This window comes from Perna viridis, chromosome 14 (assembly GCF_037379345.1).
Source record: "Perna viridis isolate PV_CMFRI_1.1 ecotype Kerala chromosome 14, ASM3737934v1, whole genome shotgun sequence".
Taxonomy (NCBI): Eukaryota; Metazoa; Mollusca; class Bivalvia; order Mytilida; family Mytilidae; genus Perna; species Perna viridis.
Window position 1 is genome coordinate 28,566,053 of NC_142458.1, and position 21,403 is coordinate 28,587,455.

Consider the following 21,403-nt stretch of genomic DNA (forward strand, 5'->3'; position numbering starts at 1 on the left):
TGAATATACATGTCTTATAGTGAGGAAAAAGTACATCTCTACAAAATGATTTATAATTAATGATTGACTGATTGTAGTTTTATTTCCTAAGGCAGACATTACATTAATTTCACGACGAGGCTGTCAATCGAACAGACCTTGAAACACTGAGCCGTAATGTCTATTCACTATTTTAAGGAGCCAACAGGTCAAAGGTTAATATATAAACCAATTCAGACATAACTCCCTATCAGTAATCTCTAGTACTAACTAATATCTGTCACGTGGTAAGCAACGAATCAGTAACTATATGTATTTATATCCTGTGCATATCAATGTTTTGAATTGGATAAATTTTATTTGTAAACTAATCATACGCTTGAATTTGTGATTCAATTCTTTTATTTCAATGCCATCAATGTCATCCCTGTTTCGCAATAAACCGTTTCAAAATAATCGGTCAAGCTATCACTCTGTTCTGTTCCAATATAAAGTTTACCATATATATATATATTTATATTATTGAAGTATGATTCTATATAAAAACTAGACAGAGAGAGATTCATCATACCTGTATAATCAATGATAATCAATGAAACTGTCCAAGTACATTTGTTAAGCCCTCTCCTATGTTCATGTCATTACGTCTGTGAAATATTTTTAATGGATTTAGTGTAAACTTTCTGGCGAGAAATTTGTCCTATATCTTTTTTCTGTAGAAGAACATAAACATATTTTAAGTGTTGAATACTCCAGTTGCCAACTTCCTCATACACTTTGTTTTTGAATACAATTTCTGTGAGGCTGAAAGAATTTTTATCATCAATTTCATGTTCATCGCCTTAAATTTAGCTGAACTGTTGTGATAGGGTGTTAAACTCCAACAATTAATCATTTTTATGATTACTGCTATAACATTGGTTCCCTTGATTATTCCTTAATAAGAATTATTTGGGATAATTATTTGTATGAATCACTTAATGTAAGCCTATGTCTGGTTTGCAGCCAGACTAAAGTAAAGAGATGCCACTAAATGTATTCAAGTTACGATCTTCAACGACCAACACGTGGGGTAGCATAGATAAACATAATCAGCTCATCCTTTTGGAGCGCTGGAGTGCACCCCAGGTTTAAGTGATATTCGTGCTGTTAAATGTGTATACTGTGTTCAGTACTACGTGTTTGTACGGTTTGGTTTTCCATGCCTATAGTTTTAAGTGTTGTGCTGTTTTCGTGTCATCTCGTTTGTTTTCAAAACTTCCGTTTAATTATTTATTGTAAAGCAAGATGGCTCTACTTACATGTACTTGTAGTGTATTTCCTTCCTGGTTTTATCAAATGAAGTTTAGCTCAATAATATTGCAAAAAATTAAAAAGTGCATTCAAGTGTGCATTTTATATGTTATATCAATGGTTTGGAAATGGACAATTTCAGGTTCAGAGTTAATAACCGTATGGGTTTTAGGGATATATTCATTTAAGCAGTTGACGATTTACACATCGATTTTATTAAAATTTGAATTAGCTACATGCAAAAAAAAATAATAATAAAAAAATTAAAAAAATAAAATAAAATGCCACACGTAAAAAAAGGATTATCGTATAATGACAACAGAAATAAATATGAAAACAGACAAAAAGACGACAATCGATTATGAAAATAGCAACAACAAATACAAATTCTCATTTTACCTATGACTTGATAAAAAAAACCTACAATGTCATTACAGCAACTACAATATGATAGCACATAACATAATGGTCATACAAATTAATTCAAGTAATAAAAATATTTTGCAAAAAATAACGATGATTAAAATTTGCACAAAAAAAAATAAATAAATAAAATAGAAAAAATAAGCACTAAGAAATTTCAGGAGGATGCTTTGAATAGAACTTACTTGTTCAAACTTTCTATGATAAAATTAACATACAATTATGTTTTTACACTATGGGTTTTCTTAAAATATCAAACCTAAATTTTCAGATATGACAAACTGTTAACAAAACTACTTTTAGACGACTGAAAATTTAAATTAAGGGTTGTTCCGAATAAACTATCTACTTTTAGAGAAATATATAGTCCCACAATGTATGAAATTTGAAATCATTGTATTCTGCTAATGAATTAAAACTTCTCTTGGAAAAATCGAAGAAATGTGTCTTTTTTTTATTGTGCGATAATATGGTCGTTTCAAATTTTAGGGAAGAGTGATTTTGATATAGAACAATGAAGATGGGTCATTATGCAAGTTCAAATAGGTGGAAGCCTAGTGATGGGAATCGGATTTTTATTTATCATAAATCAATTCATACAAATATTAGTTAATTTGAGATAAATACTGTGATCTGATTGGTTAAAATAATTTTGTTATACTTCAATGGATAATGAAAAATATTGACAGGCCCCAATTCAGTTAAATTCAGAGCTACCTTTCTCATCTTTAAAGATAAAAATACATTTTGAAATTAATTTATGAGAATTGGTAATATTAAAAATTTTGTACATTGAAAAATAACATAAATTTTCCATGTGCATATTTTGTCTGTTGCACTTTGCGCAATAAACAATTTGCACATGGAAAAATTATGTTATTTTTCAATAGACAAAATTTGTATTATTGCCAATTCTTAAATGGAGTAAAATGAAAAAAAAATGAGGAAAAGGGGATGGAGGGTAAATTGAAAAATTGAGCAATGTGTGGATATTAAGGGACATTTCCCTGCAGAAGGGATGTAGTAAATTTTGTATCTCTCTTAAACTCTTTCGAATAAAATGATCTTCCTCATCCAGCACTCAGATATTTTTTGTAGCTCAAGCACCAACTAAAAGCATGCCACAATGTTAATTATAGCTAATTACAAAACCACCGTTAATACAAACTGAATACGCGCATTGTATCGGTAAACGTTACAAATAGAATATTTAACGTATTAAACGTGATTACCACACTGTAACATTCGATTGAGATTCTTTAACTCAACCAAAAAACTGTTTCCTCATTTAACAAAAAAAAAACAACTCTTTTCTCATTTGATTTGTTCTTCAACATTTTCTTCATCATTCGTTTTCTTTTCAAGCAGTGTAATGCGTTCCAGTTCTGTGACCTCAGGTTCTTTTGTCGATAATGGAATGTCTTCCTTAATTGAATATTTTCTTAAATAGAGAGGATAAAGTTATATAATATTCTAAATGTAATATAAACATATTTTTAATAACTACGTTTAACTACACTCAATATAACCATGATGTGTTGACATCTACCATTACAACATATCAATATCATATGTTGTATTTTCCCTATGACATGCCATGGGTACCATATTAACCATCTTCATTCTCGTCATATTTCTGTTTCTCGTACTATATTAATACTCTATGTATATCTGACTTCTCAAAAGAAGAGTATGCAAATACAAATATTGTTTTTACGGACGCTGCATGTACCGAGATCTTGTTTGGCAAAATCAGTCCGTAGTACCTCGTTACGGTATCTTTATCCGTAGACCGACTGACCACAAACAGAAGATCAATTTGACCAAAATGTGTAGGTTTTTTTAATTTACCTCTGCTTCAGACTCCATTTTCTCACACAGAAAACTATTATCATAATGGTGACTAACACAGCAAGTACCACAACAACTATGATCCATGTAGTCACTCCATTGTCGTCATCGTCAATAACTAGATATAAATAGTTAAGTCTATAAGTCAGAATTCCATAGAAACAGTAACATATATAATTACAACAGAAGAAATTGAATGGCATGTTTTATATTGAGTAAGAAAGTTTACAATGCGAAAGCGATTACCCATAATTCATAATTTCAAACATTCTATAAATTTCCAATCGGCCAAGTCTTGATTAAATGATATTTGTAGTTTTTTTTGTAATATATGTTTTTAAAGAGCTCCAATGTTAGAAATCAGAATGCTACTTAAATGAACGGAGAAATACTTTTTCAGTGTACTTGAAGTAGGTCCAGTATATGATTTCACAAAGCAATCATTTACCATCGGTATGCATGTAGTAAGGGCAGTCCTCCTTAAACTACAAAAAGAATATGTTTGCCAAAGTTAATGTATGTATTTATAGAAAACAGATACGGTGAAATGTAACAAATGCACCAGCGTATAACCTTTATACAAAATGGTAAATACTTTGAGATCTAGAGAATATTAAAAGGTCTTCGACAAGTGTAAACACACCTTTAAGGAAGCTTTGAAAGGCCCCGCGACTACAAAAATAATAAGATCCACGGTAACTGAACAAAGACAATTCTTCAAAATCAAAATCAAAAGTAATATAACAAAACAAAGTATATATGTATGTATGAACACATACTTTGTGTAATATTCAAATTTCAATTTTATTCCACGCCTAAATTTATAAAAATCAAAATGAATAAGATTAGTTCTATTTGCATTTACCTCTTTTGAACACCGTAATGCAGTCACGTTACAGTCATAACAGCGCCGATCAAAGGCTAGGACCATCACCTCTTCTGTAAAATTAACACCATCGTTTGATACGCTTATGTAATATCCCGAAGCAACTCGAGGACCTTCGACGGATCTCTTTCGTCGCTCCTCTGGAATTTTGCACATCATAAGAAACAAACTTGAATAAATTCCGGGATGTGTAAATGCCGCCTCAGCTTGTTCCACATAGGAGTTTGTTTCATTTCTAAATATCTGAAAAAAATATTAAAATGTAAGTCTAAATGTTCTATTGTCTTCCTTTTCAATAAGCATCCACCTGTGATTGTCTGGTTATTTATATATTACATTTTTAAAGAACAATATATAATGTTTGGACTCAAGATTTCAATTGGGCACGGGAAATAGTACTATAAAGGGATGAAAAACAAAGGATTTGGTTTTATTGTATTCCGATAAAATTCTGCAAGGGCTTTGGATAAGCTCATAATTTGTCATGGGTATTGACACTCTCCTATCAGAAACTGTTCTAGGTAGTACTGTTCTGTTCACGTCATTCCGAATAGCATTACCTAGCCAATCATAGATGATAAATCAACTTTTAAATAACGTAGATTAGATGGGATCTGACAGATCTTGACAGATTCTGACAGTCACTAGCTAGAAAAGACTTCTCGGACCGAATTGCATACCTGATTCACAAAAAAGAGGCATATCACCCGAATGCCGATTCGTACGTCAAGAAGGTAGCTTCGCTACGATTGAAGTCGTTCTTTTTTATTTTTGATAAGACTTTCATATACGCCATGCAGTACCAAAAAAAATGCACCCTGACTTTTGAAATTTATGTGTCAGGTCACAACTATGATAAAAAGTACATACTGATATTTTTAAACAATTCATGTTTTGTTTTAGATATTTATAAAACTTAAAAGCGTTCACCCTCATAAAATAATTTTAGACATTAATTTAAGACCCTTTTTGAAATCAAATGTGATCGCACTCATACATCTTGCAGAAATACTTCATTTTAATATTTTTTTATTGAAATATATGTGCCACAGTTACCAGTATGATATTTTTATTTACATTTTTTACATTGTAAACAATTATTGTATACCATTATGGAATTTATACGTGTTCACACTCATGCATTTTGATAGAATATGACTTTTTACAGAATTTTGACTGATATATGTGTGGACAGTCATCCACATGATGGATATATAAAAAGGTAGCATTTCATTCTTTAATTCTATACCATTTTGGAATTTAAAAGTGCTCCCACAAAAACACTTTCCTTTCATCTGTGGCAACATCCCTTCAGCAATTGCGTATAGAGTATTCAAATTACAAATCGTACGTTATGTCAGAGCTTGTCGTAACTACGCAGACGTTCTGTATCGCGCTAGATTTCTTACAATAAAGCTTCTGGAACAGGGTTATGTTGCTACAATATTCCAGACATCATAACAGTTTTATGGTTGTCATAATATACTCGTGTATCGTTACGGTGTATCCTTTTGCATCATGAAAACTGATTTGTTCAACGTGTCATATTTTCCTTTCCTTTTTCGTCTACCCCGAACTATACTTTTTATGAGTAACTCGGCGGGTGTTTCTAGAAAAGCAGAGGACGCTATCCCTACCGGTTCACCTGGTTCATGCTTCCAGTTTTTAGTAGATTATTCTCTGCAGAAATATGCTAATTTTTAGAATTTGTACTGAAGTACGGGTGTCAGTCATTAATGTAAAACTTATTTTCTCAATTTCTACATTTTAGACCATTAAGTGAATTGGAAGCTCACACTCATATTTTCTGCTTGAAAATGGCATTGAAAATAGAATTGATCGGAATATATAGGTAGCATTAAACCATTTAATGCGGTAGCATTAAACCATTTAATGCTAAAATTGTGAATTTTAAATTTTATAGAATGATTTGAGTCCCTAATGAAAATTCAAAAGTACTTTCACTGAAAATTTCTTGATCAATCTTGAGCTTTCTGAAATTTAATCGGTTACCGTTTTTACACTGCAAACAAAATGTGTCCAGACCCAAGACATCCTCTGTCGGACCCTGTCAGGATCTGTCATTCTTTTTGTTCTATATGCTCTACAATCATACTTAGAAGTGATCGCAGCCGTACATCCGATAATAAACAATGGACGTTTTAAGCACTGCAGACAAGGAAATATTTTTTTGGCTTTATCTGCTGATACCCAAATATGCATGTCATGTGAAGTAGACATTATTTTAGTTACATCTCAATCTTTGAAAATAGATGTAGCATTGACGCTCATTGACCTACTAAGAACTCTCGTACATTTTTAATCAAAAGTCCGCAAAGCGATGTGAAGGCCTTAAAATGCCAGCTGTACAGGAGATGTTTTGGTAACGTACTCACAGATCTAATTTAAAACTCATCTGGTTTATATATTACATTTACATGCAGTGAATACAACCAAACACAAAAAAAGTTTCTTTCTTTTTTCAATTTTGGAAATTTCAAATTGAATTTTAAAACCAAAGTAAAAAAACAGGTTTGGTAAGAAAAACTCATAAGAAAAAGAACAAAATCTTCAGTCTGATAATACTTTTTAAAATCATTGGTTATTGTATTTTATGACGGTTGTATAATACTGGTTCAAGTTTGTCATCTCTGGACCAAGACTTATATCAATTCTATAGCTTTAATACTTGGTACACTACGACATCAAATGAAATCGTTCGTTTATAAAAGTCAATTGAATAATCATTTATCTACACATACCTCAAACTCTCTAAATTTACACGTTAAATTTTCCGGGTAAAAGTCCAATCCAGGTATGACAAATTTCTTACATGGTCTTTCCGATATATCACAGTCGTCTTCAAATGCTGATTTCTGAATGATTGGAGCACGAGTGTTTTCCTTGGAACAGTCAACTCCGAAGTAATCTTTCTGGCACTTACATACACCTATTCAAAAAAGCAATTTAGTGACCATGACTGTCATTACATGCGAATAAACTGTTTTATGTGCTTTTGTTCAATTTTGGTCAAGAATTATCTGCCAAGTCCGTTGTCTGTGTTTTTTTAAATTAATTTTTGAAGCAAGAAATTATTTGCGCAAACCGTAACGTATGTTCTGTTCGTACCTGTAAGGCAGTATTTGTGCAAACAGATGCTTTTGATAATATAGTAGACATTTCCGTTTATGTAAATGTGTATATTTTTTTACAAATTGAGAAACAATGTGGTAATCAGCTCTACAATCCTACTTCACCTCCAACTTCAGCAGACATTATCACGTGTGTTATTTACACAATTAACCATCTGCCAATGTAAAGAAATACCCACCCTTTTCACAAATACCATTTCCTGAACAATTAGCAGGACACGTGGACTTCTCGATGATTTCTAATATAGAGGCTACATTTGGTATTGAAGGAACAAGTTGTATTCCTTCCTCCGTAGAGCTTGACTCTGTACCATTTGTTTGTGTATTGTCGATGCTGGTGTCATTGTTGTTGGCTGGTTTTGTCAGATTTTCCATCTTTTTGGCACTTCCAAGACAGGCCGTAGCGTAATTTTCTAGCGTTACTCGCAGGAATCTATCATCACCAATAATCTTGTAAATACAAATGTTGTATCATGACGCAGTGTATGTCTCAACTAAGATTCATCATACACCTGTTTCAATTCTAAAGATATCAATACATGTATGTATATGATTTTTTTTAAATGCATGAACGAAATTATAAAAATGTTTCTACAGTAATTGGAGTCTTTTCAGTCTGAAATTTAATATATTATATGGAAAACCTTTATAAAAGTAGTTATTGCAGGGAAAACTTGCGAAAAAAAACGACCACTGTATACTTCTGTTTTAAAAAGGGGTTGTAAAAATGTTTTATTGGAGATCGAATATAAAGCAACATACATATGACATTTCACATGCAGTACCATGGAACAAATAATGTTAAATCTCTAAAGTGGTCATACACAAGGTATAGAAACAACTGGACATAAACAACATTTTGCAATAAAATAAACATTCAATAGATTACGTCAGCATTTTTACTTAGTAGTGTTTTCGGGTTCTGACAGATACAAGATACTTTACACTGTGTGAAAACTGTTGTTAATGGTGTTAAATAACGAATGACAATTTCCCAAGGTTCAGAAAAGAACACTTCATTATCATGTTTATCATCCGAACGACAATTTCCTAGATGCAGCAATGAACACTTCATTATCACGTTTATCACTCGAAAGACAATTTTACACGGTTCAGCAATGAACACTTCATTACCATGTTTATCTTCCGAACGGCAATTTCCCTAGGTGCAGCAATGAACACTTCATTATCATATTTATCACAATATCAATAATATAAGAAATAATTCAAAGTAATTTTTGAAACAACTTATAAAATTTAGACTTCCCCAAATTTGACATTATTTTCGTTTATTTCCAGCAAATCTAGTCGTTTTATTGGTAAGTACAGGGAAGCCTGCTGGCCTCGAGAATAAGGGAGGTCGCGGGCTGTTGCTTCTGCGAGTTAGCACAATAAAGTCTGGCATAGTGTGTCCGACTATTACAAAGCAGGGTCTGTCCGACGTCAATCATTCTTGCCCTTTAATTCTTGATTTTTTTTCAAAGGATGTTAAACCATAATCAATCAATCACATATAAGTTCGGTGTTTTTTCTCGATTGTAATGTAAGGAGCTGTATATATTCCCAACCCATATTCTTATGTTCATTTTAAGACTGTACCTTCATATCCTTTACACATTCGTCAACATAAGCATCAGCATTAACAACAGGAACAAATAATTTACAAGCAGAAAATGCCAGTGATTGTTTAAATGCATTCTGGCATCTATTCCTGGCAATTTCCTCTGATAACCCATCTGCCCATTCGGGTGGCTCCTGAAGTTGAACAAAAAATGCCTTGAGCCTACATTGTTATATTTTATATACATGTTTATTTTTTTATTAGGTAAAAACGTATTACAGAGATTTATAATGCCTCACAAGCACTAAAACTTTTCGATCGAGTGATAAGTATTAGATACGGGTATGTAGTAGTCCATTTACTTGTGGTCATGCCTTACTACTGAATATTCAGATTTTCAGATAAACATGTATAAGAGTAATCAAGTGATAAAGACCAGACATGGAAAACAGACATACACAACAAAGAACATAAAAAACTAACTAAAAAAAGTAACTAAAACCATACATACAAAGTAACAAAAACTAATGTATTTTCCTTTTGGGCATTATACCTACTAATTTCATATACATTCACAAACCATTGTATATATATACACTGTCTCAGAATGTGACGACTCTATTCGCTAAACTGCTCCAGTATATTTTAAACATGATATTGCAAGATACACATATTGCGAAAAGAAACCCAAAGCAATTTTTCGCAATTTAGGGCAATTTTTTTATTTTTTTTAAATGTTGTATTTATTAACTTGTGACTCACATCACTTCCAACATGGTCCTCATCCGGTTCGACCATGGTAGGGAACATTGGAGGTCTATTATCGAAATCTTCGGCCTGAGACTCGGATTCGTCACCAACATCACGCTTGGTCCTGTAGTTAGACGCTAGACATGACGCCTTGAATACGGACTTACTGATTTCCAGGGTTCTACATTTCTTCATTTCGTTACTATTAATACAGGTGTATTTTGGAGGTTCAGTAGCTGTTTCCTCAGCTGTACAGGTACAGTATACCTGTAAGTGATACTTTAGTTCTGGAATTTTGCCATACGGGTTGAAAAAGGAATCTGGAGTATTGTCGACCCTAAAAAAGTTACACGTAATTTTATATATTAAACATTTTACGTGCCTCATATATTCACTTAACTGGAAAGAAACTTCAGAATTAACATGCATAACTATTAAACGTTTGTGTCTATCATGATGGAAAGTAATGATTTACCGTAAGAATTATAAATCATAAGGACTGATCGTAAGTGAAACAGCTTGGAACTTATTCGGAATAACCTCACTTTACGCGGTGTAGATTTTTAAATAACTCATTAAGTAGTTTTTAATATAGTGTTGATATTTCTTAAGACAAAACAAATGTACTAACACCACTCTTTAATAGACCATCATCCATTCATCCAATGCTTTTCTAATGTTTACATATTTTATCTGCATTTTGATTTTGATCGTTTTTGTTTTAATTATGTCTTTAATTAACCAATTTGAACTATTTAAAAATCAATCTTTTGTGTGGCTGCAGATTAATTATTATTGTCACATACTTCCAAGATTTTGCAAAATGCCATGCATTTTGCTGTATGATACCAGTCCCCCTCTCAATAAAATCATCTTCGTCATTATCGTTGTATCTCCCACATAGCCCAGTTGTCATACCAACGTCTAAGAGTGATGGAGAAATGTCTATATTGTGTATACCGTAAAAGTCATAGACGGCACCATGACTGAATACCAGACGTGTACCACTTGGTAGCATGACCTTCAAAGATAAATTGACTTTGTCAGAGGATCCTAGGCTTAGCTTGTTATACTGACTCTGAATAGTTTTAAAGAATGTTAAAATACATTCCAACTGCACTTACCCTATATTCTTTTTGCTAGTAGGTGCGGATTCATAGATTAAGAAATTAAGAAATCTATTAATGGACATTTTTTTGTTTGGAAAAAGGCGCAAATCAAATCATTGTTTTAAAGGGGAATATGTTTCTCAAGCCGTAACTCCTTTGGAGCCACCACTAAACGAGATTAGTATATTAAATCACTAAAATCATCTGACATATTGCTGCCATTTTTACATACCGTGAACCTGTTTCCATTTTCCACAACACTAAGATTTTGGTCATCACACAGCCAAGACGCTATATAACGGTTGACTCTACGCTGTCCTTTATACCTTGTCTCGCAAAAATTGGCCACAAATAAACTGTTCCCACTTCGAACGGCGACACCGCAATTACATAGAGCTTTACCACCAGAGTTGCACGCCCGAAAAAATGCGTTTATCTAAAAAATAGTAAATAACATTACGAGGCCATCAACAACTGTTATGAATAATGCAAAACAATATTCTGGGGCAAAACATTATTCATACCTTTATCTATCCCTTACTCATCTTCGCATGAACATTCCTGGGATAAAATTAGGGAAATACACGGTTAAAGCTATTTTTTTCCAAATCATGCACATCACAGTCAAAATAAAATAAATAAACTTTTCAATCATTCCATTATACAACTTTATTTATTTTCTATGTATGTTGTATTAGAGGCAACGTCTGATTTCGGGGCGAGTCAAACTAATATTGTGAGGGTTAAGGGTCAAATGGTATTGAACATGGGTCTTTTTTTAATTCGTATGTGTATCTTTCAACATGCTCGTTTTATTGAAATTAACCGGAATATTTATTTGTGGTACTGACTTTGAACTCGATTCTAATATCCTCTTCCCTTGCGTAAAATCAACCAAATGCTGTTCCCGTCCCTGTGAAGTTGTATAGTTAACTGTACCAAGCATAGACTAGTTATCAGTTCATATGTAAGGAATGCTGGTCTTAACTGATGACATGACTCTTGTAAGGGGTCAAGCAGTAAGATCCATACATATAAAAATGTAGTTAGACTGAGTCAAAATTCCAAGTCTAAAATCTAGATTATTTAAAGTGTTTTGAAACAAACACATGTACCTGTTCTGGCAATCTCTCGTGTTTGTACATTATATATTCTCCTGGTGATGGCTCTGAAAAACGATTTTGTAATTCCCATGTCCTGTAAAAAATATCAAACTTAAAACAACAACAAAAAAAGAAAACCAGATACGAAATAGAATAAGAATATCTTTCTGCAAATCAGAAAGAAAGCAATATAACTTTACACTTGAACTTTTTGTTGTTGATCAGATTTGAAGATAAATTAACCCTCATTTATAAAACTATTGGTTTAACAGCCACACTGTAATTGAATGTTTAACTAAAGTTCAATGAGCGATATATGGTGTTGAATAATCATGAAGTAATATGATTTGCTTGAAATTAGATATATTTAAACTATAAACATTTTATCTAAACGATTGTCTCATGGAGGAAATAATTGGCGGGAAATTGTTTAAGAGAAGGAGTTATAGGATTTTTCTTTAAAAAAAAAAAAAAAAAAAAAAAAAAAAAGCATAAAAAAACAGTTTGCAAGAATATGAAAAAATATCAGATACACATTAAGTATGATACCCATTTTTAAGATAAAACTAGTTGTATTTATATTGTGTTGGTAATAATCAAAATTCCTTCCGTAATCTACATTTCAAACTTCGTAAAGGTCTCCAACATTTTCGTATAATTATCTCGAAATCAACTGTGGTGACATTTTTTGTTAGATAATATGCTAAATTATGTTCACCCAACATTATCCATGAAAAAAAAACAAACAGTAAAATCCATGGACAAGAAAAAAAAAGGTATGATCTACCTTTATCATCCCTAAACTATCAGCTGACAACACAAACAAACAGATGAATACTGGTATCAAAGGGAGTTTAAATGCAAGAACGTACTTTTGGTCGAATGTTCTCATATGAGGGTCATTGTGTGAGTAACATTCTTTTCCTAAGGTATGTTTTTCCTTGTCTTTAACCAAAATCTAAAAATAAACTACATATTATGGTTACTTGATCTCAATCCTAAATGAGGCATCTATAACCTGTTTGGGAATGAAGTTGTAAGTTTTAGATGCCGTAACGATGTATGTGTCACTACCGCTATTTTCTGACTTGGTTGGGGTATGGAGGAATTTAATTCCAACCTCTTACAAAAATTCTACATTATAGGAGTAAGTCATCACAAGTTGGGTGACTACATGTACAAAAAATGTACCTCGTTCCTAGAAGACATGGACCAAATTATCTATCGAGCGATTTGTCCAATGTGTTATTTGAAGCACATCGACCACTTCATGAATGTGGTGTACGTCAGACTGAAATAAGATCTACCATGACGTCACTGTCGGCGATTTTTTTTTACCTCATTCATTCTGTCATTGTATTATACAGTTGTGTCTAATGGCTATAAAATAATTTATAGACACAAAACGAACATTTTATATAATAGTGAAATTGTCTTTGCACTCAGAATGATTTAAGACCATCATTATTATTTTGTCTATTGGATTTCTATTTTTTTTCTAGGATTATCCACCATTTCTGCACTATTTTAAGTGATTTCGCTGAGCTTTAAAACTGATTCTACCTAAGGATAAAACCGGTTCGGACATGCATAGTAATAGATTTTGACGATATTTTGTAAACATGCTACATATGTCACATAAACTTAAAAAACAAGCAATGATCTTATGTAAATATTATGGTTGCCATGGAAATAGTGCTTTATTTTTGGGAATTTCATTTGACTGCCATTTTAGAGGTATTGGTAAATAAAATGTGATTAATTAATAAGAACATGACTTAATGGTCCTACATCTTTAATCATTTCGTAAAAGTGACCCTAATTTGCATTTTCAACAAATATTCTTACCAAACATACAAATTTTTTTGCTTAATAGCCCATTAATCGGGGTCAACTAAGTCAACTTTTGAACCTTTCTTGGTGTTTTTCATATTCCACAAAATGCACCAAACTTATTTCGTGAAGAGTAGATATTATAAAACTATATCTTTCCTATAATCTTCTACATTGCATAGGAGTTATCTTCCTTTTCACTTTTCACCTCTTTCCATAACAAAACAATGTAGTCTGACGACCTTCAACAATTTTGTTTTTCATATGTGACTTTGGAAAAGACTTAAATTTGGCAAAAATGAGATGAAGTTTTAATTTTGTGAACATATCTGTGTGTTACTATTTTCCTCCACTGTGACATCTCCATGTCTCCACCAAAGTAAAAACTAAATAAAGCTGCTACAGTTTGGGGGTATAAAGGGATCACTTCATCTGTCTGTCTACTTGTCCTTTTGTTCATACTTCTGGCAAGCACATCTTTTCGGGCCTCCTAAATCACTCGAAGGATTTTGATAAAAAAAAACTCTAGAAAGGTTGGATATCATATGTAGATATGTATGAAGAACATAGTTTTTGTCAGCTGACATCAATAGGAGATAATCCAATTCAAGGTTTTACATATTTATCTTCGTAAGTGAAACTACTCCTAAACTGATGAAACTTTATAGTAAAGTTCTGTATCATATGTAGATGTGCATGAAGGAATATAGTAAGTGTAGTAGAACTCCAAAGGGAAATAATTGAACTTACGGGTTATTCATTTAAATTCATTTGCGCAGGACACTATCTTTAAATTTTCTTGTTATATGTTTTCTGAATGTAACAAAATGTAATAAAACTTCAGGAATCATGTAATATATTTTGGTATAGAGGCAAAGAATAGAATATATACTGGGTTGGGTGCACGTGGAGACACTGTGACTCCACTTCTTTATTCACCACTGTCACGAGTGGAGAAATTAAAACTTGTGTTGACACCAGTGTACATTTATAATGTGCATATATATCTATTATTTTACTTTAAATAAAATATTGTTTGTTTTCTTTGGCATTATGACCTTACTTACAATAGTATTGAAACATATAAAAATGTTGAATATGTATATTACAGTTTAATTAGTTCATTTACATATGTTGGCTAAGTGGGAATACATGTATTATGTTGGTTACATGGGAATTGACATTTCTAAAAGAGTAAACCAATATGATCTTGAGTAGCACACCAGTTTTGTTAATTACTACAACCAATTTTAGGACAATCAATCATAAGGTCTTGAAACAACAATGATTAGAAAAAAAAACGTGCTTGATCAACATTGAGAGGTACATCAGTAATCTGTGTATACATCAACCAATATAATGAACAATAATTGTGTCTGGGACTGTACAGGGAATACCAGGGGCACAGTATCCGCTTCTCTTCCTCACAAATACATTGTATAATATAACACAACTTACACTGAAATATCTTAAAATTGTTCTAAATAGATATGTGAAATTTAAGCAGAAACATCCTATTAGTTTTGATGGCCTGTGCAGAGATCATCCTTTCATTTTTTTAATTAAAGGGTATAAGTAGCCATTTTATTCAAGTCTACTCAACAGCAAGTACGGATACATACTTTTATTGGTCGTCAAGGATCAGTCGTATCAGAGAGAATTGATAGCCTGAGTTCTAGCCACCTCCGATGTATTCAGACTCATCCTAAAAGATGTGCTACAAAATCCTTGCAATTCATGGCTGATGTGCGTGAAGCCATTTGTCCAGGAGAGGATGAAATGTTAGAACAGTTCAAATCCATCATTTGAATGAATTTACCTCTCTAATCTATCATTTAAATGAAGTTACCTCTCTAATCTATCGACAAAACAGCTCTTGTTTTGAAAGATGCCAACAATAAAGCAGGAAAATGGAGACTGACAATTAGAACCTTCTCAATCTTATCAAGAATTTATCAAAGAGAAAGTGCAAGAAAGTTGTTTTTTTGAGAAGCAGTAAAAGGAATATATTCAAAATTATGACGTTTGACCTGTATGCAAGTGGTTTACAAATCATCATTTCTTCTTTGTTACTATGTTGTAGAATAATCAAGGGAACCAATGTTATAGCGGTAATCAAAAGAATGCAATCCAGGGCGAACGACCAATCATGGAAAACAGTCATACACAACAAAGAATATAAAGTAACTAAAATCATATATACAAAGTATCAAAAGCAAAAGAGCAACTCGGACCCCACTAAAAACTGGGAGCATGAACCAGGTGCACCGGTAGAATAAGCGTCCTCTGCTTTTCTAGAAACACCCGCCGAGTTGCTCATAAAAAGTCAAGTCCGGGGTAGACAAACGAGGAAAGGAAAACTATGACCCGTTGAATAAATCAGTTTTCATGGTGCAGATGGATACACCATAACGATCTACGAGTTCATGATGCCCATAAAACGTCTGTAGTGATGGTTTCAATCTTGTAGAAACATAACCCTGTTCCAGAAGCCTATCTGTTAGAGTACTAGCGCGATACAAAAAGTCTGTGTAGTTTCGGCAAGCTCTGGCATAACTTATTCGTTGTGATATGAACACTCCATACGCAGGTGCTGCAGGGATGTTGCCACAGATGAAAGAAAAGTTGACAATTTTGAATTGAAAAGTCATCACGTTTGTCGTAAAGTTTGGTCAAAAGTTTTACTTTGACCTTTACAGTTGACTTTAAATTGTGCGAGTCATCATTTCAAGCATGATCTAGAAACCTTAAATCTGATTGGCACACATAAAGGTACCATTAAAATTCAATACCTATTCATAAAGCTTACTATTTAGGGAAAAATATCATTTTATCGATATTTGAAACCTTGAATATGACCTTGACCTTTGACATTTGAACTTATTTTTTTTGTTTATACTTTACATTTCTTATTGACAGTTTTTCTCGTCATATTTTTTTTTATTTAAGAACCCCTTGATCAATCAGATGTGAAAACTATTGACAAAGGTGATCCTTATTTATGACAATTTTTTGAAAATAACGGTTTCTTTGGGGTTCGGTAAGAATAAAAAAAACTTTTCACCCCACTGAATTTTTATTGATTTTGGTTATGATGATGATTAAGTTTTTTTTTTAAACTTTTAAATTTTTTATTGTTTCTATATTGGTGCATCTTTAGCTTTAAATGTAAAAAAAAACACTAAAAAAGAGGACTTTTTTGAAAATGTGAAAAGGGGTGTTACGTTACCGTCATGGTATAAACATATGAAATGTTAAAATTTATTTCTATATATCAATTTGTGATGATAAAATATTGCTTTAATCATGTTTGTAATCTGACTGTTATATCGTTAATGTATAATTCATAACAAATGATAGAAAATGGCAAAAAAATATTGTCTTTTTTCCTGCATTTTGGCCCAAAATCACCAAGGTCGGTGACCATGGCAACCGTCATGATTGTTTGTTCATACGAAGTCTTCAAAGTTGCTATATAGTGGTAATAGTCAATGTCTACAAGAATCATCCAATTCTGAGACTATGCAAGTCTGACCCCCTATGTAAAAAGTTTGGCCTTACAGGGAATTGTTCTTAACACGTACAGATAATTTTTTTTCACGTGATAACTCAATCACTATATATATGATTTTGACATGAATTATATATTATTCTATTTAATTGAGAAAATGTGAAGTTCTTGTGAATTGAGTCTTCAAGTGAAAATAATTAAACATTTCACACATTAAATTCACATGAAGCGTGATTCACGTGAGTAATATTTGCTTGTGTGTCCAAAGTGCCAGTGCCATAAATAATAAAATCCAATAAAAAAAAAACTGTTCAGCAGGTACCTTAACATCCGGTAGATAAACGCTGTCCCAAATATCAAGGACATTCACATCAACAGGCTTATGTTGAGGATCACTCCACAATCTGAGATGAGCGAGTCGGTCGCGGATGTTGACTTTGTTATCTGCTTCACCTTTGACCGTTATATGATGGCGCTTGTTCCATTTACTATGACTGATCTTTACACCACACTGCTGAGTGACAAACTTGATATCATCTTCCATTATGCCATCATTACATCTTTCTGTATCTTTCTGATATTTAGGAACAGCATTGAAAAGATGAACGAAGCAGACATGTTCTTTTATGTAATTAGTTCTTTGGCTGAAATTTATAAAATGTGTTTGCTATTCTCGACAAAGACATTGTGACATGGAATTTATTATGCGAAATAGTATACTGGGTTTACCCAATGTCAGTGGTCAAAATGTCATTCGTCTGATCGAGTTACCGATCTGGCGAGACGACGCTTGTGTTATTTATAGAAATAAAATTCAGATATTTTACTCTCCACTTTTGCATATTATTTCATATTTTTGTCATTAGTTAATTACAAAAACTGTGAGTGAAAATAAGACGTCAACTTCCCGCCTTTGTTGTCGTTCCGGTGCTGAGATTTAAAAATAGGGAGCCATATGGGATAGAAATACCGTTCAACTAAATAAATAGAAATATGCTTGTCTTTGATCTATTGATGAAAATATAGTATTTGCCAAGGGTAATCAAGGGAATCAAAGTTATAGCGGAATTCAAAAGAATGTAATCCAGGGCCAAAGACCAGACATGGAAAACAGACATACATAACAAAGAAGTAATTAAAATCATACATACAAAGTAACAAAAGCAAATGAGCAACTCAGACTCCATTTGAAACTGGCAGCATGGACCAGTTGCACTGATAGAGTAAGCGTCCTCAGCTTTTTCTAGAAACACCCAACGATCATTAAAAGTCAAGTTCGGGGAAGACAAACGAGAAAACGGAAACTATGACCCATAGAATTAATCCGTTTTCATGGTGCAGATGGATATACCATAACGATCCACGAGTTCATGATGACGACCATATAATTTCTGTACTGATGACAAAAATGACTATATAGAATATATTGTATAAAAGAGACGTATGTATGTGTGGGAATTTAAACACTTGTAATGTTGGAAATATTTGTTAAAAATAGAAATATTGTTAAAAAACTGTGCATGATGGAAGATTTGAAACATCAGGGTCATATTGCTTTTTTACAATTTTGAGATATCTCTACCTAATTAAATATCCCAAATTAGCGTAATTTTGTCTGTTATGATCTTTTCAACTCGGTGGGTTTTTCTGGAAAAGCAGGGGACGCTTACCCTACCGGTGTTCCTAATCCATGCTCCCAGTTTGTAGTGGAGTCCGAGTTGCTCATTTGCTTTTGTTGCTTTGTGTGTATGATTCATTTACTTTATGTTCTTTATTTTGTTTGTCTGTCTTCCATGCCTGGTATTCATCCCTGGATAACGATTGCACACTTTTCATTACGCTATAACCTTGGTTCCCTTTATTACTATTTCTATTGTTAAATATTGAATATCTGTTCATTTTCATTGATTTTTTTTTCTAAAACATTTTTTTTAGAGGAGGGAAGAAATGTTAGATGATTTAATTTGTCGAATCCTTATAACATGTTCTTTTTTGTTAATCAAGCTTACCATAGTTTTTTTCTGTGTCATAAAAACGTGTTATGGTAATGTAATTGTTGTTTGGGAAGCTTTGCAAATGACAGACGATTAATCAATATTGATTGATTGGTTTCATGTGCATTTTCTATATTTCTTAAAGGGATTTAATAATATGGCAAACAGAGATTTTAGAATAGTTATAAATATTCTATGTTGAGCTGAAAACTTAAAAAAAATAACCTGGGATGCCAGCAAATTAACGTGTGGTATTGTTAAGTGGAAACAGTCATGTTTTAGTGAGGACAACCTCTGACCTCTAACCTAAGCACGTGCAATCAGTTAGGTACAAAAAGGATATTTATAATAAACCGGAAATAATCGGAAAAGGTGAAACAGTATAATGGAAATTCCCATGTTTAAAAATAGCCCCATGAAATTAAAATATTTGATAATGTACAACACCATCTTGAATCAGTATTCAATTAGTGAATACATGTATTATTAATGCTGTTTTATCGCGATATTATTGATTTTAAAGATAATAACTTTTAGGTTAACTTACGGATTGTCACTTTGTATAACTATGCATCCAATAGGAAGTGTCACCTCAACGGGGATTTGTAAGCTCTGTCCTTCGTCTACCTGGAAACCTTTAACAACATCGGGTATCTACAAATATGGATATTATATAGCAACAAAAGATATTTGACCAAAACTGCAACATCAGGCAAAACAATTTTTCGAATTGACGAAAGGAAGAAACTATTTTACGCCAGTATCATACAATGTAATTTAACTAAATTAACCATCCATGTAGTACTACATGTAATAGAAAATATCGCATTTTTGTATTAATTTGCTTCAATCTTATTTTGTACGTAAAATAGGGGGCAAATATGGTTTTTATCGTAGTTTTTGAAGGTTGTTTTGGCGATAAATGGTTAGCCTCTCACACATACTGATGCAAATATTTCTTTCAGCATTTTGTTTAGGTGAACATCTGCACCACCCCCACCCCCCCCCACAAACACTCTTTTTTCTAAGTCCTTGTACGTGATTCCCATTTGTCTCGAGCCATCAAAAATAAAACAGGAACAGGTTTTAATATTTTTGTCTTGTTTGTCTGTGTCTCTCTTTACTTGGCTATATTATAGATGTCAAACCAAAAATAATCTATTTTAAGTTTCAAAGATTCGGGTCTGTATTATTTGTATATTTTTTCATTAAAAATCAATGCATTTTGTTTGCCCTATATTTAACCTTTTGTTTTGGAAAAAAATTTCAGTACAATTGAAAGAGTAATCAAGGGAACCAAGATTCTAGCGGAAATCAACAAAATGTAATCCAGGGACAAAGACCAGACATGGAAAACAGAATAACACGACAAAGAACATAAAGCAACTAAAATAATACATACAAAGTAACAAAAGTAAATGAGCAACTCGGTAGGGTAAGCGTCCTCTGCTTTTCTAGAAAACCCACCGAGTTGGTCATAAAAGTTCAAGTCCGGGGTAGAAGAAAGAGGAAAGGAAAACTATGACACGTTGAACAAATCAATTTTCATTGTGCAGATGGATACAACGTAATGATCCACGAGTTCATGCTGGCGACCATAAAACGTTTGTAGTGATGACTTTAATCTTGTAGCAACATAACCCTGTTCCAGAAGCTTAATTGTAAGAAGTCTAGCACAATACAAAAAGTCTGCGTAATTACGGCAAGTTCTGGCATAACGTATGAAAGATAACATGAAAACTCCATACGCAGGTGCTGAGGGGATGTTACCACTGATGAAAGGAAAGTTGTCAATTCTGAATGAAAAGTCATCACCTTTGTCGTAAAGTTTTCCTTTACCATCGATCTCTAAGTGTAGAGCAAGATACGAGGCTGACATCACAGTGTCTGTAGTATCCTTTATCTCAAGTTATTTGGGGTAGATGCGATGTATCAAATCCCCGAGATTGTTTAACGAT

At 32.7% G+C, this 21,403-nt stretch overlaps 1 protein-coding gene across 6 annotated transcripts in view; it reads right to left on the reverse strand.

Moving 5' to 3' along the window:
• Positions 1–1,464: 1,464 nt before the first annotated feature.
• The window catches only part of LOC148598895 (von Willebrand factor D and EGF domain-containing protein-like), a 30,919-nt gene continuing 10,980 nt past the window's right edge, over positions 1,465–21,403 (reverse strand). For 2 of the 6 annotated variants that reach the window (XM_088561732.1, XM_088561733.1), the window contains 14 exons: positions 19,993–20,099; positions 17,774–18,095; positions 12,980–13,065; positions 12,120–12,201; positions 11,237–11,440; positions 10,702–10,916; positions 9,908–10,232; positions 9,184–9,339; positions 7,764–8,034; positions 7,195–7,382; positions 4,412–4,675; positions 3,995–4,031; positions 3,547–3,664; positions 1,465–3,136 (listed from right to left, as the gene is read on the reverse strand). In XM_088561732.1, the coding sequence (XP_088417858.1) occupies positions 3,010–3,136; positions 3,547–3,664; positions 3,995–4,031; positions 4,412–4,675; positions 7,195–7,382; positions 7,764–8,034; positions 9,184–9,339; positions 9,908–10,232; positions 10,702–10,916; positions 11,237–11,440; positions 12,120–12,201; positions 12,980–13,065; positions 17,774–18,095; positions 19,993–20,099 (2,502 nt within the window). In that variant the 3' untranslated portion in view covers positions 1,465–3,009. Of the gene's footprint in view, positions 3,137–3,546; positions 3,665–3,938; positions 4,032–4,411; positions 4,676–4,695; positions 6,537–7,194; positions 7,383–7,763; positions 8,035–9,183; positions 9,340–9,907; positions 10,233–10,701; positions 10,917–11,236; positions 11,441–12,119; positions 12,202–12,979; positions 13,066–17,773; positions 18,096–19,992; positions 20,100–21,403 lie in introns of those variants that run through there. The other 4 variants (XR_015918636.1, XM_088561734.1, XM_088561735.1 and 1 more) reach the window with 4 other exon arrangements.